This window comes from Rana temporaria, chromosome 4, assembly GCF_905171775.1.
Source record: "Rana temporaria chromosome 4, aRanTem1.1, whole genome shotgun sequence".
NCBI lineage: Eukaryota > Metazoa > Chordata > Amphibia > Anura > Ranidae > Rana > Rana temporaria.
In genome coordinates, this window is record NC_053492.1 from 213,656,196 (window position 1) to 213,674,679 (window position 18,484).

Here is an 18,484-nt window from a genome sequence, read left to right on the forward strand (position 1 = left end):
TCTAACCCCGAGTCAGACTCGGGAACACCGCCAGGCAGGTTAAAGGGGTTGTAAAGGTACAATTTGTTTTTCCTAAATAGCTTCCTTTACCTTAGTGCAGTCCTCCTTCACTTACCTCATCCTTCCATTTTGCTTTTAAATGTCCTTACTACTTCTGAGAAATCCTCACTTCCTGTTCTTCTGTCTGTAACTCCACACAGTAATGCAAGGCTTTCTCCCTAGTGTGGAGTGTCGTGCTCGCCCCTCCCTTGGACTACAGGAGAGTTAGAGAGTCAGGACGCTCTCTACGTTGCAAATAGAGAAAGGAGCTGTGTGTTAGTGGGCCTCATGACTCTCCTGTAGTCCAAGGGAGGGGGCGAGCACGACACTCCACACCAGGGAGAAAGCCTTGCATTACTGTGTGGAGTTACAGACAGAAGAAATAAGGACATTTAAAATCAAAATCGAAGGATGAGGTAAGTGAAGGAGGACTGCACTAAGATAAAGGAAGCTATTTAGGGAAAAAAATTGTACCTTTACAACCCCTCTAAGGCAACCCTTTCATTTGAATGGCCTGCCTAACACACCTAAGTGCACTAAAAATGGTGCATTTACTAGTTTTTGTGACGCAGAACACCACAATGCATGGTAGTGCGTTACCCTGTGCTGCAGTATGCTGCAATACATGTTTTACCATAGAGCAGCCTGTGTGAGAATAGCCTTAAAGGGGTTTTACCACCTTTTTTTTAAGTTTATTAAAAGTCAGCAGCTACAAAAAGTGTAGCTGCTGGCTTTTAATAAACTGACACTTACCTGCTCCACGGCTCCAGCGACGCGCCCGCCGGGGCTCCGCTCCTCGCCCCTCTCGCCGGCCGGCGTCTTCATTCTTAGTGTGGGCACCCGGCAGTGACAGCTTTCGGCTTCACGGCCGGGCACCCACTGCGCATGCGCGAGCAGTGCAGCGCCGTCCGATTGGACAGGCGCTTGCCTACAGGGAGGGGCTGTGAAAAGGCGATTAAGCTAATCGCCTTTCCAGCCCCTCGGCGGAAGGAGGAAGTGGGACAGGAAGTCCCCTTCTCCTGAAGCCCCCACGCCCCCCCCAAAAAAAATTACATGCCAAATGTGGCATGTAAGGGGGCGAGGAGTGGGTTAAGAGGAAGTTCCATTTTTAGGTGGAACTCCTCTTTAAGTGCTATATGAATTTTCCGCATAGTGGTTAGCTTTCCTAAGAAAAAAAATCCCCTTCTATAGATGGACACAAACTTTGCTAGCTTTAAAATGCCATATACATTGTGCCCAAAGTGAGCTATATTGAGTATTGTTCTAGTATTAAAATTGGATGACAAATTTTATAGTATGAGACACTGATTTATTTTATAGGCGGTTTTGTTAAATTATCTCTTAAACTTTAACAAGCAGAAATTGTCCACATCTTTTGGTTTATACACGTTTAAATCATGCAGGACCAAATACTAACTGGTTACCAGTTTTCAAAATGATTCTTTGTACTTATGAACTCAAGCCAGGGATGGACTGGCCATAGGGACTACAGGGAGTTTCCCGGTGGGCCGATGGCTCAGTGGGCCGTTTTTTAAAACAGAGATGCTGCTTGGAGGACTTTTTTTAACGCCCTGGCAGTGCCCCAGTGTGAAAGCACTCAGGCTTTCACACTGGGACTGCAGCGGAAGCGTTTTTCAGCCGCTTTACAGGCGCCCAAAAGCGCCTAAAAAATGCCTCAGTGTAAAAAGGGGTCCTACACTCACCCCCTCTCTTTTACACTCACCCCCCTCTCTCACCCACCCCCTCTCACCCCCTTTCCCTCCTCCCTCTTTCTCACCCTCTCATGATATACAATAATGGATGTAGGGGCCTTTTGGTGGGCGTTATTTTTCGGGGGGGGGGCAGCATTTTATTGAATTAAAGTGGGCCGGTCTGGATGAAGTCCAGGGCCAAATTTTTGTCCCAGTCCAGCCCTGACTCAAGCTAACTTTAATGGTCTGTACAATTGTTCTCTTTGCAGTTTTGTGAATGAGCATCTTAGATACTGTATGATTTCCATTTGATTTTAAATCATCAATGCTTTTAAATCCTTTTGAATGAGGCCATATCAAAAGAGCAGTTTTCGAGTGGACTGTCTGGAAGCCTTTACTAAATAATAAAAAAAAAATGTTTGAAACATTTGATGTGGTTTATTAACACAAGACTTTTAAGGGTTAAGTAAGCATTAATTAACTGCTATAAACGTTCTGCTGTGTTCTCAATAGACCAGTTAAACTAATGAAACCCAATTAGTTTATCCTAAAGGCACCTTTACTTATTATGGTATGCTGGATGTCCAATTAACCTGTAAGCCATGGCAATATGAAACAATATTCTGGTTTAGGAATTAGATTTTGGTAGCTAGAGGATTAATTAACATAATTTTGGAAGGGTTTGATTTCATGAACTTTGAACATGAACTTCTATCCAATAAGGTACATTTCTGTGCTCTTTTCTGAGCTGCCTACAGTGCAATGCCTTACCACAATTTGCACATCATGCATACTGTTTGCGCTGCCTTATTACAGATGTTTGTATTTGAGTGTTAAAAAAAATCAGGAGTCTGTTCCAGTATTGTTAAATACTTATGGGCCTTTTCATATTGACAATGCATATGTTGAGTTTTAGGAACAGATAGCAACCACTTTATAGTTATACATATTTCTGCTGAATCTACTGTATATCTAGTAATTGCAAACAATCCTGCGAGCCACCACTCTTGTATGCTTAAACCAGATAATGAAGCTGCTAGAGTGAAACACGTCTCATAAATTGTGCCAGAAACTAAATAAATAAACGCAGCGCTATGTTGAAAAAGTGGTGCTCACACCACTATAGAAAACCAAAACAAAACTGGTGTGTGATATCCAGTAAGAGACGGTTCACACTGGGGCGGCACGACTTCGGGGGGGGGGGCTCGGCAAGGCGTCCTGAAGACAACTTAAGAGGCGACTTGCAAAATGACTTCTGTGTAGAAGTCAATGCAAGTCCCCCCGAGTCACCCCCAAAGTCGTACAAGAACCTTTTTCTAAGTCGGGCGACTTGCGTCGCTCCTATTAGAACGGTTCTATTGACTAGAATGGGACACGACTTGTCAGGAGGCTAAGTCGCCTGACGAGTCGCCCCAGTGTGAACCGGCTCTAAGTGATGTAGGTAAATATATAAATATGTGCACACCAATGATGCAAGCAAGTAAATAATACAGTACAATAATCCACCAAAGTGCAAAGAAGTGCACAAACGTGCATTAAAAATATTAACTAATAAATGTGAACAATTCAATCTTTGAAGATAATGACACACAAGTCTATATTGACTGATGACTTCAGTATAAATGTGAGGATTATGTTGCATGCCTTTTTGAAAGATACAAGAACATTTTTTTATTTAACCACTTAACCCCCGGACCGTTTTGCGATTTGGCACTGTGTCGCTTTAACTGACAATTGCGTGGTCGTGCGACATGGCTCCCAAACAAAATTTACGTCCTTTTTTTCCCACAAATAGAGATTTCTTTTGGTGGTATTTGATCACCTCTGCGTTTTTTTTTTTTGCGCTATAAACAAAAATAAAACGACAATTTAAAAAAATGCTATATTTTTTACTTTTTGCTATAATAAATATCCCCCAAAAATATATAAAAAAAAAACTTTTTTTTCCCTCAGTTTAGGCCGATACGTATTCTTCTACATATTTTTGGTAAAAAAAAATCGCAATAATGTATGATTGGTTTGCGCAAAAGTTATAGCGTCTACAAAATAGGGGATCGTTTTATGGCATTTTTATTAATATTTTTTTTTTACTAGTTATGGCAGCGATCAGCGATTTTTATCATGACTGCGACATTATGGCGGACACATCAGACACTATTTTGGGGCCATTGTCATTTTTACATCGAAAAGTGCTATAAAAATGCACTGATTACTGTGAAAATGACACTGGCAGTGAAGGGTTTAACCTGTAGGGGGCGCTGAAGGGGTTTAGTGTTTCCGAGGGAGTGATTACTACTGTGTGGGGGCATGGCTTGGTGTGTGACATCACTGATCGTCGTTCCCTATGACGGGGAACAGACGATCAGTCGCAGTCACACTAGGAAGAACGTGGAAAGGTTTGTTTACACTTACCTCTCCCGGTTCTTCAGCTCTGTGACCTGATCGCGGGACACCGGCAGCGATTGGGTCCCGCGGTCTTGGAGCACAGGACCAGGCCGGCAGCACGCTCGCGACCCACAGCTGGGCTCTTAAAGGCGACGTATGGCTACATGCTTGTGCCCAGTCGTGCCCTTCTGCCGACGTATAAGGGGTCCTTAAGCGGTTAAGTGAAACTTTACACCAAAAACATATTTCCTTGAAATTGTCTTGCTGCTATTTGCTCTTTTATGTACAAATGCATCTTCTTTAAATGCTCAGAGTAATTTGCTTTCCTAATCACACAGTGCAGGACATGGGTTTCCTTAAATCAGTAAGGCTATCGGATTATTGGATACTGCAAAAAAAAAAGTTTGCAGGGACATACCCCTCTATAACACATCCCACTCCCTGCTAGCCTTTTCATGCTACTGTACTTGACCTCTTCTCTGCTAAGAGAAGCCTACCTTTAATGGTGTTTTTGTTCCCTCTCTCATTGCCTGGATAGTTAATTCCAAGATGATTCCTTCATCCTGGTGGATGATGCCAGCCAACGGGGACGAGCACACCAGCTCCAGCCGGTCCTGATTGGATAGATTGATAGCAGCACAGCCATTGGCTCCCGCTGCTGTCAATCAAATCCAATGACACTGGGGGTGGGGCCGAGTCCTGCTGTGTGTGTCAGTGAACGCAGCAGCAGTACACGGAAGCACGCCCACAAAAGTGCCCTGAGGGAAAGTGACTCTCCAACAGGCCAATTGAGAAGAGAAGGAGCCAGGAGCGTCGCTGATCGACTCCAGAAGAGGAGGATCTGGGCCACTCTGTGCAAAACCAACTGCACAGAGGATGTAGGTATGATATGTTTTTTTTTTTTGTTTTGTTTAAAATGAACTTTTTTTACGTATCCTTTAATGATCAAAGTTTATCTCTAATGGCAGTCTAGAATGTCAGCTCTAGAACAAGTGGGACCTCTGCCACTGACATACATTTATGATTATTCCCCTAAAACACACTATAAGAAATGTTCATCCATATTATTCTTTACTTGTATTTGATGTGTAGGTCTTAAAACACCTAGATGATAAAAAAAAATGTAAGGCATATATAGATTACAGTTAGAATGAAATCAGCTAAAGTGGATGTAAACACACAAAAAACTTGTTCAATTAAGGCTTGCACCTTGTACAGTATAGGATTTAATGTCATCTGTGCCCAGTCTTGCCACGAAGAGTTAATCCAGCTCTGAGCAGTCCTCTTTCTATTTTTTTTAGTGAGATAAAAAAAAAAAAGACAGAGAAATAGGAGTTAATTTCTCCCCCTTGCTGTGAGTGACAGGTGATTTACATATACATGCAGGAAGCATGTATATGCTTATAGATGACCACTATGGCAGTAGTTTAGAAAGGATGAGAATGGTTTTACATCCACTTTAGTACTAAATGCTTTTAGGATCTGGTGTTTGGTAACCACCCCATGATTTTTCATTTATTATATTATTGATAAAACATTCTACCACTAAATTATGATGCCAACTATTATAACATGCATGTCTGTGCCTTCAATCTATGGTAAAAAAAAAACACGATTACACGCCAGAAATTGTAATTTAAGAGCTTCTTGGCTCACTTTTAATAAAGAAAGTTCTAAACAAAGTTCCAGAAAACAAAATCAAAGGGTTTCCCTCGCAGGGGGGGCTTCACCAGTAACACAAATCTAGATATCCCATCTCTTGGCTTTTTTTTAGCAAAGAAATAGACAATAAGCCTACTGGCTTATATATACAGCAATGCCGCTCAGGCCTTCCACTTCCGGGCCACATGCGTCTTCCTTAGCTGCTTTAACCCTCAAGCTTGGGTTTCTGGCTTTTCTAGTGAACACATGCAGTCTCTGGCTTCACCCATGCACACCACGTTTTTAAATTGGGATAGTATTTTTGTATGGCATTTCTATTTTATGATTTGCAATCCTATAACCGAAAACATGAAGCAACCTTTTTTCCATAATGTTTATGTTTTCCCTTTTCTTACAGATTTGCCGATTACAACGCCATCTATCAGGAGGAGAATATTATCAGGATTTCTTGTCCAACATGCCACCTCTGTTTATATCCCCAAGCAGTGATCCTCCAAGTGACAAGCTCTCTGAAGTAGTGCAGCTTTGTGGAGGAAAAGTGTGCAAAACACTGCGCCAGGCCAAGATCTGTATTGGAGTATTTATGGGGAAAAAGCCAGCAGACATGATTAGTGTCTCTGAAAAATGGCTCTTTGGTAAGAGATTTTTTATTTAATTTTTTTCAAAATGTAAACATGTACACATAGGAAATCCTGGGTTTTTCATTTAAAATATACATTTTTAGAAATATAAAAGAGAGTTGGCAGAGAAAGTACAAGTGGTCCATCGAGTCTATCCCATCTTTTAAAACCGTTTTTTAGATCGGTTTGTCCCAAACATGTTTGAACCCCCTTACTGTTGACTGATTCACTACCGCTGCTGGAAGTGTATGCCAAGCTTCAACTACTATTTTAGTAAAAATATTTTCCAAGGTCAGTAAAACTCAACATGTTTCAATGCATACATTGCTCCCTCTTCAGGATATGACACATACGAGCTACATACATTAATTTCAGTTTGTTTACCTACCTCTTAGATGCACTCTGCCATTTCTTTTTTTCAATATACATTCCTTTGTTATAATTTTCGCTGCTGGAAGAGTAAATTATATACCCGACTTTTGAGCTGCTGGAAGAGTAAACTAAAAACTAGAATTTTGATCTAGCTATTTTTTTTTATATACTTTTTTTCTCTCCGCAAGGAAAGCGAGGGATACAATGCATCTCTCCCCTCCATTCATAGAGAGAAACACTGGGATGGGCTTCAAAGTGACTGATCACTGTGATAGCCAATCAGAGGCTATAACAGCAATCAAGTGACCAGGAATCAGGAGATCTAGGTCCTGGTCGTTGGTATGGGACCTGGAGCTGCCGCTGAGACCCTGATATGTGTGGTAAGCTCCCAGCACAAAGACAGATACGCATATATGGCCCCATGGAAAAAAGCCCAGTCCAATAAGGCCGCATATATGTGTGTTGCGTCAACGTGAAGGGGTTAAGCTTTAACCACGCCAGTTCCTCTGCTACCTCTGTCCCCAGAAATATCCCCCAAAAAGCTCTGTCTCACTGTTGCTGGAGCTGAATACGCTGTCTAAGGGAGAGTTCCGCCATTTCCAACAATACCAAGTCCAAACTTGAAGAAACTCGCCCTGAATCAGAAATGTGGCTCAGCCATAATGCCCAGATGCTGTTGAAGTGTTTGTGGGTACCTTTGCAAGTCACTATAAAGTCCTCCGCATCCCTGATCTCATTCACACTGCATATCCACTCCTCCAGGCTAGGAATATGCGCATAGTTCCAATAAATTGGGAGCAATTGCTTGGCAGCATTTAAAAGGTGAGGCAAAATGATTCTCTTATACTAGCTAATCAGTAAAAGAGAGATATAGAAGAGAAAGAGAACCGGGGATAGGGTGATATCTAAGCCGATGATGTCCTTTATCTTAGCATTGAAGGGTACTATCACAGGGCTTTACCACAGATGTAGTAGCATACCTTGATGGCTGCAACCTCTCCAGCATAGGTCAGTACCAGCGTAAAAGAATCTTATAATTTGTCTCTTGTGTTTTTGGAGTCAAGGAATCTAGAATGGGTAAGCTGGTACAGGTGAGTCAGCTGAGCCGTGGAGAACTCAAACCCTAAGTCCCATTCTCAAGCCCAGATATATGGCAGTAGAAGTAGTGGAACCCAGCAGCTGATATAGTTCAGAAACCATATAAGGTTTAGGTTCTTCATTCAAAAGGTGTAAGAGAGGATACAGAATGGCAATGTACCTCGAAAAAGTGGTGGAGTTGTCCGTCTCCAGAAGTCCATAAGGAAACCACCATGCCGGGCCATTAAAGCCTCGCAGGCCAACAGCTTACTGTTCTCCATGAGCTTACCACAATTGGTGTTACCATCGTCCACCCATGGCCCAAAGAAGGCAATTTGTTCTCTGAGGAAACCATAGAAACCCCACCAATGGGGACACAGAATGGGCCAGGTCCATCAACTGATTAATCTAAACCTTGAGAACGTGAGTCGTTAAGGGAAAAGTGCTGTCTGAAAACCACGGCGTAGTACAGGTTTCTGCCTCCCATACACTTCTCTAGGGATCCGTAGAGCTTAGATTAAGTATGGAAACAGCAGTTCAGGATCCACTGAAGAACTAAAGCACTATAGTATCTTTGTATTTCTGGGATTCGCAGACCACCAGTTCGTTCTGAGTGCCTCAGCACTCTCCTAGAACCTTGTGGTCTCTGTGTGTACCACACAAATCCAGATAGCATGCTAGTAAGTTGGGTGAAGGAGCCTCTGGGAAAGGGCACAGGCACCATCTGAAGACCCTTGGAAGTATATTCATTTTTATAATGTTTACCCTCCCCAACGAAGTAAAAACTGTCTTAATCCATAAATCCTGCCTAACTGTGGCCAATAGTGGGGGATGGTTATTAGCATACAGAGTATCAAAGTGATCTGTGAGCTGGATACCCAGGTATTTCAAAGAGGACTTGGCCCAGGTAAAGGGGAAAGCTGACTGAAGGTTTCTTGCTGGGGAGGAGGGAAACGTAATGGGCACGATCTGTGATTTTGAAAAGTTAATCTTAAAATTTGGAAGCGCTCCGAAATGCTGGAGCTCTCGCATCAGGTTAGGCAACGAGACCAGGGGTCCATAAGGTGAAATAGCACATCATCAGCATAAGCTGACAGCTTGTGCTCAGTGTTGCTCGGCTTCAAACCCCAAATATGTGGGTTCACTTGCACAGTGCTTGAGAGGTTCAAGGGCCAGAGCAAAAAGAAGAGACGAGAAGGGAAACCTTTCAAGCGATTCGTCGAAATTTTTGCCAAGATTTTTATATCTGCGTTAAGCAGCTATTTGGGTCGGTAATTTTGTGGTAGGATAGGATCTTTACGCTCCTTCGGAAATACTGTAATGTGAGCCAATAATGCTTCCAAAGGAATTTGACTGCCACCCGCAATGGAGTTGAAATAACTACAAATGGGGCGTGACAATAGTGGGAGAAATGTGGTATAGTAAGCCTTAGCAAACCTATCTGGGTCAGGACTCTTCCCACCAGGCAGGGACTTCACTATAGAATTCAATTTCAATGAGAGTAATAGGAGACTCCAGGGTTGTCCGTTGTTCCTCTCTTAGGGGAGGGAGGCCAGGAGAATACTAGACAGCTTGGTAGCCTGGGCCACCAAGACCAGGCCCTATGGGTGCTCGGTGGCAAGGCAAGAGTGACAAAGATCGTGGCATGATCTGAGATGATAAGGTTCTCAATGGATGCCGTCTGCAGGAGCTCAAGGGTGAGATGATCTACACATAGGTCAATATGGGTATACACATTGTGAACTTTAGAATAATAACTAAAGTCCCTTCCTGTGGGGTGAAGCACTCTCCAGCTGTCTACCAGGAGATGGGTCTGAAGGGCTTTGCAGAAGTGTTTGAGGAAAGCGCATGAGTGGGTAGGTCGTCTATGAAACGTGTCAAGTAGGAGGTGAAGGCTAACATTAAAGTCATGCCTGAGAATCGGAGAACCCTCTCTAAATTCCACCAGTCATTGTAGAACTGCATCAACAAAGGTGAGTTAATTGGTATTGGGAGCATTAATGGTGGCAAATGTAAACATTTTCCCAGCAATTGTCCCCTTCAAGAAAACAAAGCGGCCCTGAGGGTCCACCTGATTCCCAGTGAGTTGGAAGGGACAGGATTTAAGGATCGCTATAGCCATGCCCCTGGATTTGGATTCCAGGGATGTACTAAGAAACCATTGGCTATACAGATGGTTAAGTAATTTAGGTACTGACTGGGGAGTGAAATGATCACCTGTGCCCCTAACCTTTTCAATTCCCACCACAGCTTTCTATGTTTTTGTAGAGAACAGAGACCCTGAACATTATAAAGTATTACATTGAGAGCTGCCATCCTGGGAGGAGAGAAACCCCAAAATAAAGCATTGGAAAAGGAAAACTGACATATAGATGTAGCATGAAAATCACAGCGGGTTGGTAATAACCAAGCCAGCATTTGAGACATTCCAGTCTAAGGCCAGAACAACAATTCTATGGCACATTGAACATAAACAGTGCCAACATAATGTTGAATCAAACTTGAGCCCGACCTGCCGTGTCCAACCTTGCACACCATTAGGAACGGTCTCAACAGGCCCAGATGGACACAGGCTGAGATGTTCTCACAAGAGGATGGAGTTCTCATTGGGCGTTAGTAGCACCTCAGAACAAGGAGAAGAGGCTGCATGGATACGGTCCATCAGTCTTGGGCAGTAGATGGGCCAGGGGAGGAACCAGATGCTGAAGACCCCTATTACAACCTTTGCATCTGGCGAGCAGCCAGGGTTGAGGAAGCGGGATAGTGGGGAAGTCCAACGATCCTCTCCAATCCAGGAAATTGACTGCATGCAACTCGCACACGGACAAAAAATGCAGAAGGTCATGTTTGGTGCGCAGGGTTACCTGCCCACCATCCTTGGTCACCTGTAGGTTAAAGGGAAACCCCCAGCGATAGGTGAGGCCCACCTCCTAGATGCAAGCCCATATTGGACGAAGTGCTCTGCGTTGTATGAGGGTAAGCCTAGAGATGTCTTGGTAGAAGAAAAGGGGTGCCCCATTCAAATCAAAATATGGTTTTCTGCACAATGCTGTCTTTAAGAGTGTATTTATGTAATTTACAAATAATATCTCTAGGAATGTCCGCATCTTGAGAGGGAAGTCTGAGTGCCCTGTGGGCCGTATCAATTTCAATAGGAAAAGTGTCGAGCAACTCCAGTATCTCACTAAATATACCGACCAAAATAGGGATGATATCTCTAGGAGCCCTGGCTTCTGGCAGGCCATGGATGCTGATATTTGCTTTCCGGCTGCGGTTTTCAAAATCATCCAACTGACATCACAAAGTTTCAATTTTCTGATCCTGTGCTGCACATCTGTCCTGAAGTAAATATATAGTGGGAAGTGCCTCATCAAATCTCAGCTCGAGTGTCTCTAACCTGTTCCCTAGCTGTGTGGTATCAGATTTGAGCTGTGTAATGTCCTGTTTAAGGGCTTTCTCTACCCTATTCGCAAACCGCTCCAGTTCCTCTCGGGTAGGGAGAGACCAAATATGGCGCATGATATCCCCATCCCCTAGAGATCTGCCATGTCGGAGCCCTTGGCGTGTAGAGCCTAGGGATGCTGGAGGGGCAGAGTTACTCAATGACCTCGGGGAGGGTATGGGGGATGCTGCAACCTGTGGGAGCTGGGTCGTGTGGTGGTGCGAGGCCTCCTGCTCCGGCACCATCTTGGTGGTCTCGTTCCCCGTTCGGCGGGTCCCAGAGAAGAATGCCTCCAGCTGTACCTGCTGGGAGTGATCAGCCCTCGGTGGCTGGGAGGAGGTCCTGTGGTGCTGCGGCATTGTAGGAGCTCACAGAGGTTGAAATCTCCCCTATATGCTGCTGAAAAGCTGCGATGGACACAGAGCTGAGGAGTCACACATCCTCCTTAGCTAGCTCAGGTTAACAGGACCTAAGTAAGTGGTACACAAGCTTGCTTTCCTGGTTTGGGATGAAAAGTGCTATCAAGATGAACGTGCTCACCTGACTTTTGTACCTCTTCCACACCCTTATCTAGCTTCCATACAGTATGTGAGCAGAGTTAGAGGCTATGCTGTATATATTTTCATTGTTCTCCAACTGGATTGTTTGTGTTTTACCTGATGGGTTCCACATGTACTGGCACTTTAAGGCTGGCGCCACCCAGCAGTGATGACAAGGGTCAAGGGGCATAGTAGCCATCTTAGAGAGCACATGTAGGAAGCAGATAAGATGTACTGTCCTGAGATGCATGTTGCAGTGTACAGATGACCTGAAATAAACATCCATTGTTCCAGACCAGAGTCTTGTGTCTCTCACAACACAGAGGATATAACAGTGGCGACGGGGATGGGATTTACAAAGTGTCTATCAGTCTGAGAGAGAGAGACAAAGACATTGTGGATTGTCGCCTGGATAAAAGCAATCACAGATCCCAGCAGGAAAATGGCATTAATCGGGACATTAAGTGAGTTTGATGGAGAACAGACATCCTGGAGTTCCTGGATTGAGAGACTGGAACAGTATTTCAGTGCAAATGCCATCCCAGACAACAAGCAAGTAGCAACATTTGTGATAGTGTTTGGTGCCAAAACATATGACACTCTTAGGGATCTGCTTTCCCCTGTAAAACCAGCAACTAAGACATTGGCAGAGCTGCCGACACTGCTAGAGAATCACTTCCAACCGAAACCACTAGAAATTGCAGAAAGATTTTGCTTCTATCAGAGGCAGCAGCAGACAGGTGAAGAGATTAAAGCTTATGTGCTCGCCCTTCGCAGACTAGCCTCTACCTGTTCTTTTGGGGAGTACCTACCTACTGCACTGAGAGAAAAGTTTGTCATGGGACTGAATTGTGAGTCGACCCAAAAGAGACTGTTAACAGAGAAAGACCTTACCCTTACAAAGGCAATTGAGATAGCTTCATTGATGGAATTGGCTGTGAAAGATACAGAGGAATTGAACCCCCAGAGCAGAAGGGAAGAGGTGAAGCAGGAAGTTTTCAGGACAGCAGTCAAGCCAACTGCTGCAAACTGGAAATACAGACCCCCACCAAGCCAGGAGTCAGCTTGCTACCATTGTGGGAATACAGACCATGATTACAAAGTGTGCCGGTTTAAGGATCAGACCTGTCATAATTGCGGTAGGACCGGCCATCTGAAACGAGTTCCTGTATGACCTAAAAACGGATAATAAAGAGTTATTTTTTTTTTAAAAAGGCCACCTCCATATATACAGTAAGTAATGTGCCCAGTTTTAATTTTTATGATCTCATGGTATTTTTTTAGCTTTTCTTTAGGATTAGCCAATCCCTCCTCGTTACAGTATCTCACAAAAGTGAGCACACCCCTCACATTGTTTTGTAAATATTTTATTAGATCTTTTCATGTTACAGCACTGAAGAAATTACACTTTGCTACAATGTGAGTGTAAAGCTTGTATAACCGTGTAATTTGATGTCCCCTCAAAATAACTCAACACACAGCCATTATTGTCTAAACAGCTGACAACAAAAGTAAGTACACCCCTAAGTGAAAATGTTCAAATTGGGCCCAAAGTGTCAATATTTTGTGAGGCCACCATTATTTTCCAGTACTGCCTTAACCTTCTTGGGCATGGAGATCACCAGAGCTTCACAGGTTGCCACTGGAGTCCTCTTCCACTCCTCCATGATGACATCACAGAGCTGGTGGATGTTAGAGACCTTGCGCTCCTCCACCGTCTGTTTAAGGCTGCCCCACAGATGCTCAATAGGGTTTAGGTCTGGAGATATGACCTACTTGTTAGTACTAGGTGTAGAATTCGATCTTCTTGGGTTGGGTTTTTTATTGACTGTCTCAGTGAAACCAAGCATAATTGTACATTCTCCTGCATATTCCAAGCTAGATTAACATTTCACAGCTAAATTCTGAGCCACTATTTTGTATATCTCTATTTTAAAATGTTTAGTTCCCCAAAATAATTATAGTTGAACATTTAACATGGCAGTGTAGGGGCCGCAGGCTACTTTTCTTCCTCTATCTGACTGAAACTTTGTAAGAAGTGATCCTAAGAGGCAGAGAGGGGGGTGAGGCATTGCTTTGATTTATTCATCTATAAACTATTTGCATCTACCATCTGTTCTTTATGTATTTATTTTATCATCTGTTTGGCCAGTCTATACTATTCTTTATAGAGCATAAGCAGCCTACAGACCTGTTAATGCAGTATATATAGGTCAATCAAAAGAGTGTTTCCAGCAAACATTGTGTAATTAATTTAGAATATGCAAATGTTATAACTGTATTAGTTGCATTTATCCATGGACCTATAAATATTCAATATGACCATAATACTTCAAGGTCATGACTTTGCACTGTCTTTAGTAAGAGGTGTGGCTAAATGATGGGTAGAAAAGATTTAAAGCACCAGATGGGCCATGATTCTTAACGGTGTCTGTGTTGATGAGCTTTTTTTCACTTCATTGTTGTTCATGGGTTTCGCCTTCTCATGTGTACCTATGGTATTTTAATACCTGCCAATGAAAAGGTGAACTAATACCATACATTCTTGCAACCCATCCTCCGGTCCCTGCTGTACTTGGCTCTCTGGGTTTTGAGCTGTCAGTGGCCATACAGCTGGTGTAGCGGTCAAAGGATTTGAAATCCCGCTCTTCTCCATATTTTTCTGCAACACTTCTGGGACAGATCAGAGCAATGCGGGCACTGACCAATCTGAATAGCTTTCATCTGCTTTGCAAGCCCCACAGAAAAAGATTTCAAATCCCTAGACTGCTACACTGGCTGCATGGGCACTGACAGCTGACCCAGGGAGTTGAGTACAGCAGGGACCAGTGGGTGGAGAGGGTGTACAGTGTTAGTTCACCTTATATTTTTTCTAAAAAGGTGAACTTACACTTTAAAGCAGGTCAATACACTTCCCCCTTCCAGGTCAAGATTCTATAAAAGATGGGAAGCCTTTATGTTAGCGACTATGCCCACCGAAAAAATTGATGCCTTTTAAGAAACCCTATTTTTCCGTGGTCTCCAACTACTCTTAAAACATAGAGGACATCTGCTAATAGATCTAATATCAACCCTTCCTCACTTGCCTCCAGGAGCAATGCCATGAGATATACAACCTCATTCCTCTCCCTTTTTCCTTTCAGAAAAATTTTACTTTGAGTGCTCCAATGGCACTTTTGACTACCTTTAAGCTAGTCAAATAAGATAAAGGTGCAAACCCCCCCATCCCTTCCCCTCCCCCATCCCTTCCCCTCCCCCCATCCCTTCCCCTCCCCCCATCCCTTCCCCTCCCCCATCCCTTCCCCTCCCCTCTCCCCCATCCCTTCCCATCCCTCCCTATGATTATTAGCTTTACATTCAAGATCCATCCTTTTTTCAATTGAGTTTTCAAGGTATACTCTCTTTACTTTATCTTTAGCATAATATACGCAACACACAATGGTTATTTTTTCTCGTCTAACCACTTCCTCTCTTTGTCTTTTAGTTCAAGCATTACTTAATGTACGAAAGTTGTAAAATTGTAAAAAATCTAAATTCTACGTGAAGTTCTGTTACATTGTCATGACTCTGTAACTTGGCTCTTTTGACAACAAAATCTGTTTAACCACTTCAGCCCTGGAAGATTTGGCTGCTCAATAACCAGGCCATTTTTTGCAATACGGCACTGGGTAGTTTTAGCTGACAATTGCGCAGTCGTGCGACGCTGTACCCAAACAAAATTGGCATCCTTTTTTCCCCACAAATGGAGCTTTCTTTTGGTTGTATTTGGATTTTTTTTTTTTGTGCTATAAACAAAAAAAGAGCGACAATTTTGAAGAAAAACACAATATTTTGCTATAATACATATCCCCAATATGTATCCCCAAGCGTATATTGATTGGTTTGCACAAAAGTCATAGCATCTACAAAATAGGGGATAGATTTATGGCATTTTTATCAGTGATCAGTGATCTGCGATTCTTATCAGGTCTGTGATATTGCGAGGGACACATGGGACACTTTTGACACATTTTTTGGTATAAAAATGCCCTGATTATTGTATAAATGTCACTGGCAGGGAAGGGGTTAACACTAGGGGGCGATCAAGGGGTTAACTATGTTCTCTCACTGTTTTCTAACTGTGTGGGGATGGGCTAACTAGGGAAAGAGAGAGATCGATGTTCATACATTGTATGAACACACAATCAGTCTCCTCTCCCTTGAAAGAATCTGGATCTGTGTGTTTACACACACAGATACCGTTTCTTGCTCTGTCATGAGCGATCGCGGGTGCCCCGAGGTCATCGCACCTGGCGGGCACTCTCATCCGCTCCGGTGGCGAGCCTGGGTGTGCCCCTTTGCCTCCGGCAGCGCGTGCGTGGCCCTAATGGCCGAAAGACAAAGCAACGTTAGGTAACGCTGCTTCGCCCAGTTGTGCCAATCTGCCGCAGTAAAACTGCTGCGGCTGGTCAGCAAGGAGTTAAATAAATAAAAAAGTAGGTCAGAATAAAGTCAACTGCTTGACAAATACACCTGTCAATTTATTCTGAATTATCTCAGAAGTGTTTGAAACCAATATCAAACTGATGCCATTAACACAGGCCCCAGCTAGGTAGAGGTAAGCCCTAACTGAATGGCATTTTGTTTGCTAAAGCACTGTAAATGTTGGTTTCTCAATCAGCCACAGCCTGAGTAGACAAGTCTGTCCCCTGCCAACAGCTGCAGAATGGAACTGTGACAGAACCCCCTATCACCGTGTGTTTTGGAAGGGACTGTGGGTGGGCCTCCTACCCACAGATTATGGACCAGAAGAGACTGGAGACCTGGGGACAAGCTGGCATTAAGATAATGTAATGCTACATCCCTTCTCCCCATCACCCCCCCCCCCCCCCCCTCGTGTTGCTGTGTCCAATTGTGTTGGTAAATGGCACATAGACAATGGTCTGGACTGGAGACGTCTCTCCGCAGGGAATGTGTATTGAGAGGCTGCCTGCTTACAATAATCCCTTTGTTTATCTGTAGTTTCTGTTTCAATGTACAAGTGTTCAGTTCCCATTGGTTGTTCCTTGTCCCCTACCCCCTCCCCTCTATGACAAAGCTAAGGGGAGTGTCCCTAACTGTGTGTAAAAGTGTATGTCTTGTATTTAATAAACAGTTTATGCTCTGCATGTTTAACCCTCAACACCTGTGTGGCTTGTCTCATGACTGAGGGGTTAAGGGCTGGTTATGGCGAATCTGCAGGCTGCGGGTGCGTTTGGAGGAAAGGAAACACAGGTCTGGCGGATGTGCCCACCTGGGGTATCCGAGATCCGTCACAGGAACCCTTGCTGTCTTTGGGGTATGAGTGGTACTATTGCAGAGGTCCACCACACCCCCTACTGAGTTAGACCTAAAGCTCTGCAATAAGCAGAGCTGATGCTTCCTTTTGATTGAAGAGCTCTGCCTCTGACCTAACAGGGGGTGATGCTTCCCCACAAAGGCCAAGGTTCCTAGTCTGCAACATGCTGACAGAACACATTGTTGCCTTTAACCACTTAAGGACCGCCTCCTGCACATATACGTCGGCAGAATGGCATGGCTGGGCACAAGCACGTACCTGTACGTCCTCTTTAAGTGCCCAGCCATGGGTCAGAAGCTCCGCGGTAGTGGGACTTGCGGACCCGATCGCCACCGGAGTCCCACGATCGGTCCCCGGAGCTGATGAACGGGGAGAGCTGTGTGTAACAGAAACACATATGAGGTCACACTTGACCCTTTCAGCGCCCCCTAGTGGTTAACTCCCAAACTGCAATTGTCATTTTCACAGTAAACAATGCATTTTTTGTTGTGAAAATTACGATGGTCCCAAAAATGTGTCAGAATTGTCCGATGTGTCCGCCATAATGTTGCAGTCACGAAAAAAAACGCTGATCGCCGCCATTAGTAGTAAAAAAAAAAATGCAATAGAAACTATCCCCTATTTTGTAAACGCTGTAAATTTTGCGCAAACCAATCGATAAACGCTTATTGCGTTTTTTTTTTTTTACCAAAAATAGGTAGAAGAATACGTATCGGCGTAAACTGAAGAAAAAATATTTGTTTTTATATATTTTTGGGGGATATTTATTATAGCAAAAAGTAAAAAATATTGAATTTTTTTTCAAAATTGTCGCTCTATTTTTGTTTATAGCGCAAAAAAATAAAAACCGCAGAGGTGATCAAATACCACCAAAAGAAAGCTCTATTTATGGGAAAAAAAGGACGCCAATTTTGTTTGGGAGCCACGTCGCATGACCGCGCAATTGTCAGTTAAAGCGTTGCAGTGCCGAATCGCAAAAACTGCCCAGGTCCTTTACCTGCATAAAGGTCCGGGTCTTAAGTGGTTAATGAAACATACTGTAAGATTTTGCTCACCTTTTTGTTGTTCTGCACCTGGAATGTATGTGACTAATTTATATTAGGAGTTCAGTGAGGCTTTAAGTAACTAAACTGTTTTTTTTTTTTTTTTCATTTGACATTTTACAGCTAGCTTGCGTTACTAACACTTCTTGACATATAAGCTGCTATTGCTTTCTCCCACAATTATCTGGCATAACAAGATGATCCTGCTGTATTCAAAATGGGCTGTATGACGATAAATATCACTAAAGGAAATCTGCGGACCACTGTTTGTTTAGACTTATGACAATCCCACACATC

The 18,484-nt window shown here is 43.5% G+C and overlaps 1 protein-coding gene across 1 annotated transcript in view; it reads left to right on the forward strand.

Annotated features, from left to right (window-relative positions):
• Positions 1-18,484, forward strand: part of MCPH1 (microcephalin 1) — a 427,349-nt gene that overhangs the window by 389,510 nt on the left and 19,355 nt on the right. Inside the window, exon 13 of the mRNA XM_040349813.1 lies at positions 6,175-6,412. Coding sequence (XP_040205747.1) covers positions 6,175-6,412 — 238 coding nt within the window. The remainder of the gene's footprint in view (positions 1-6,174; positions 6,413-18,484) is intronic.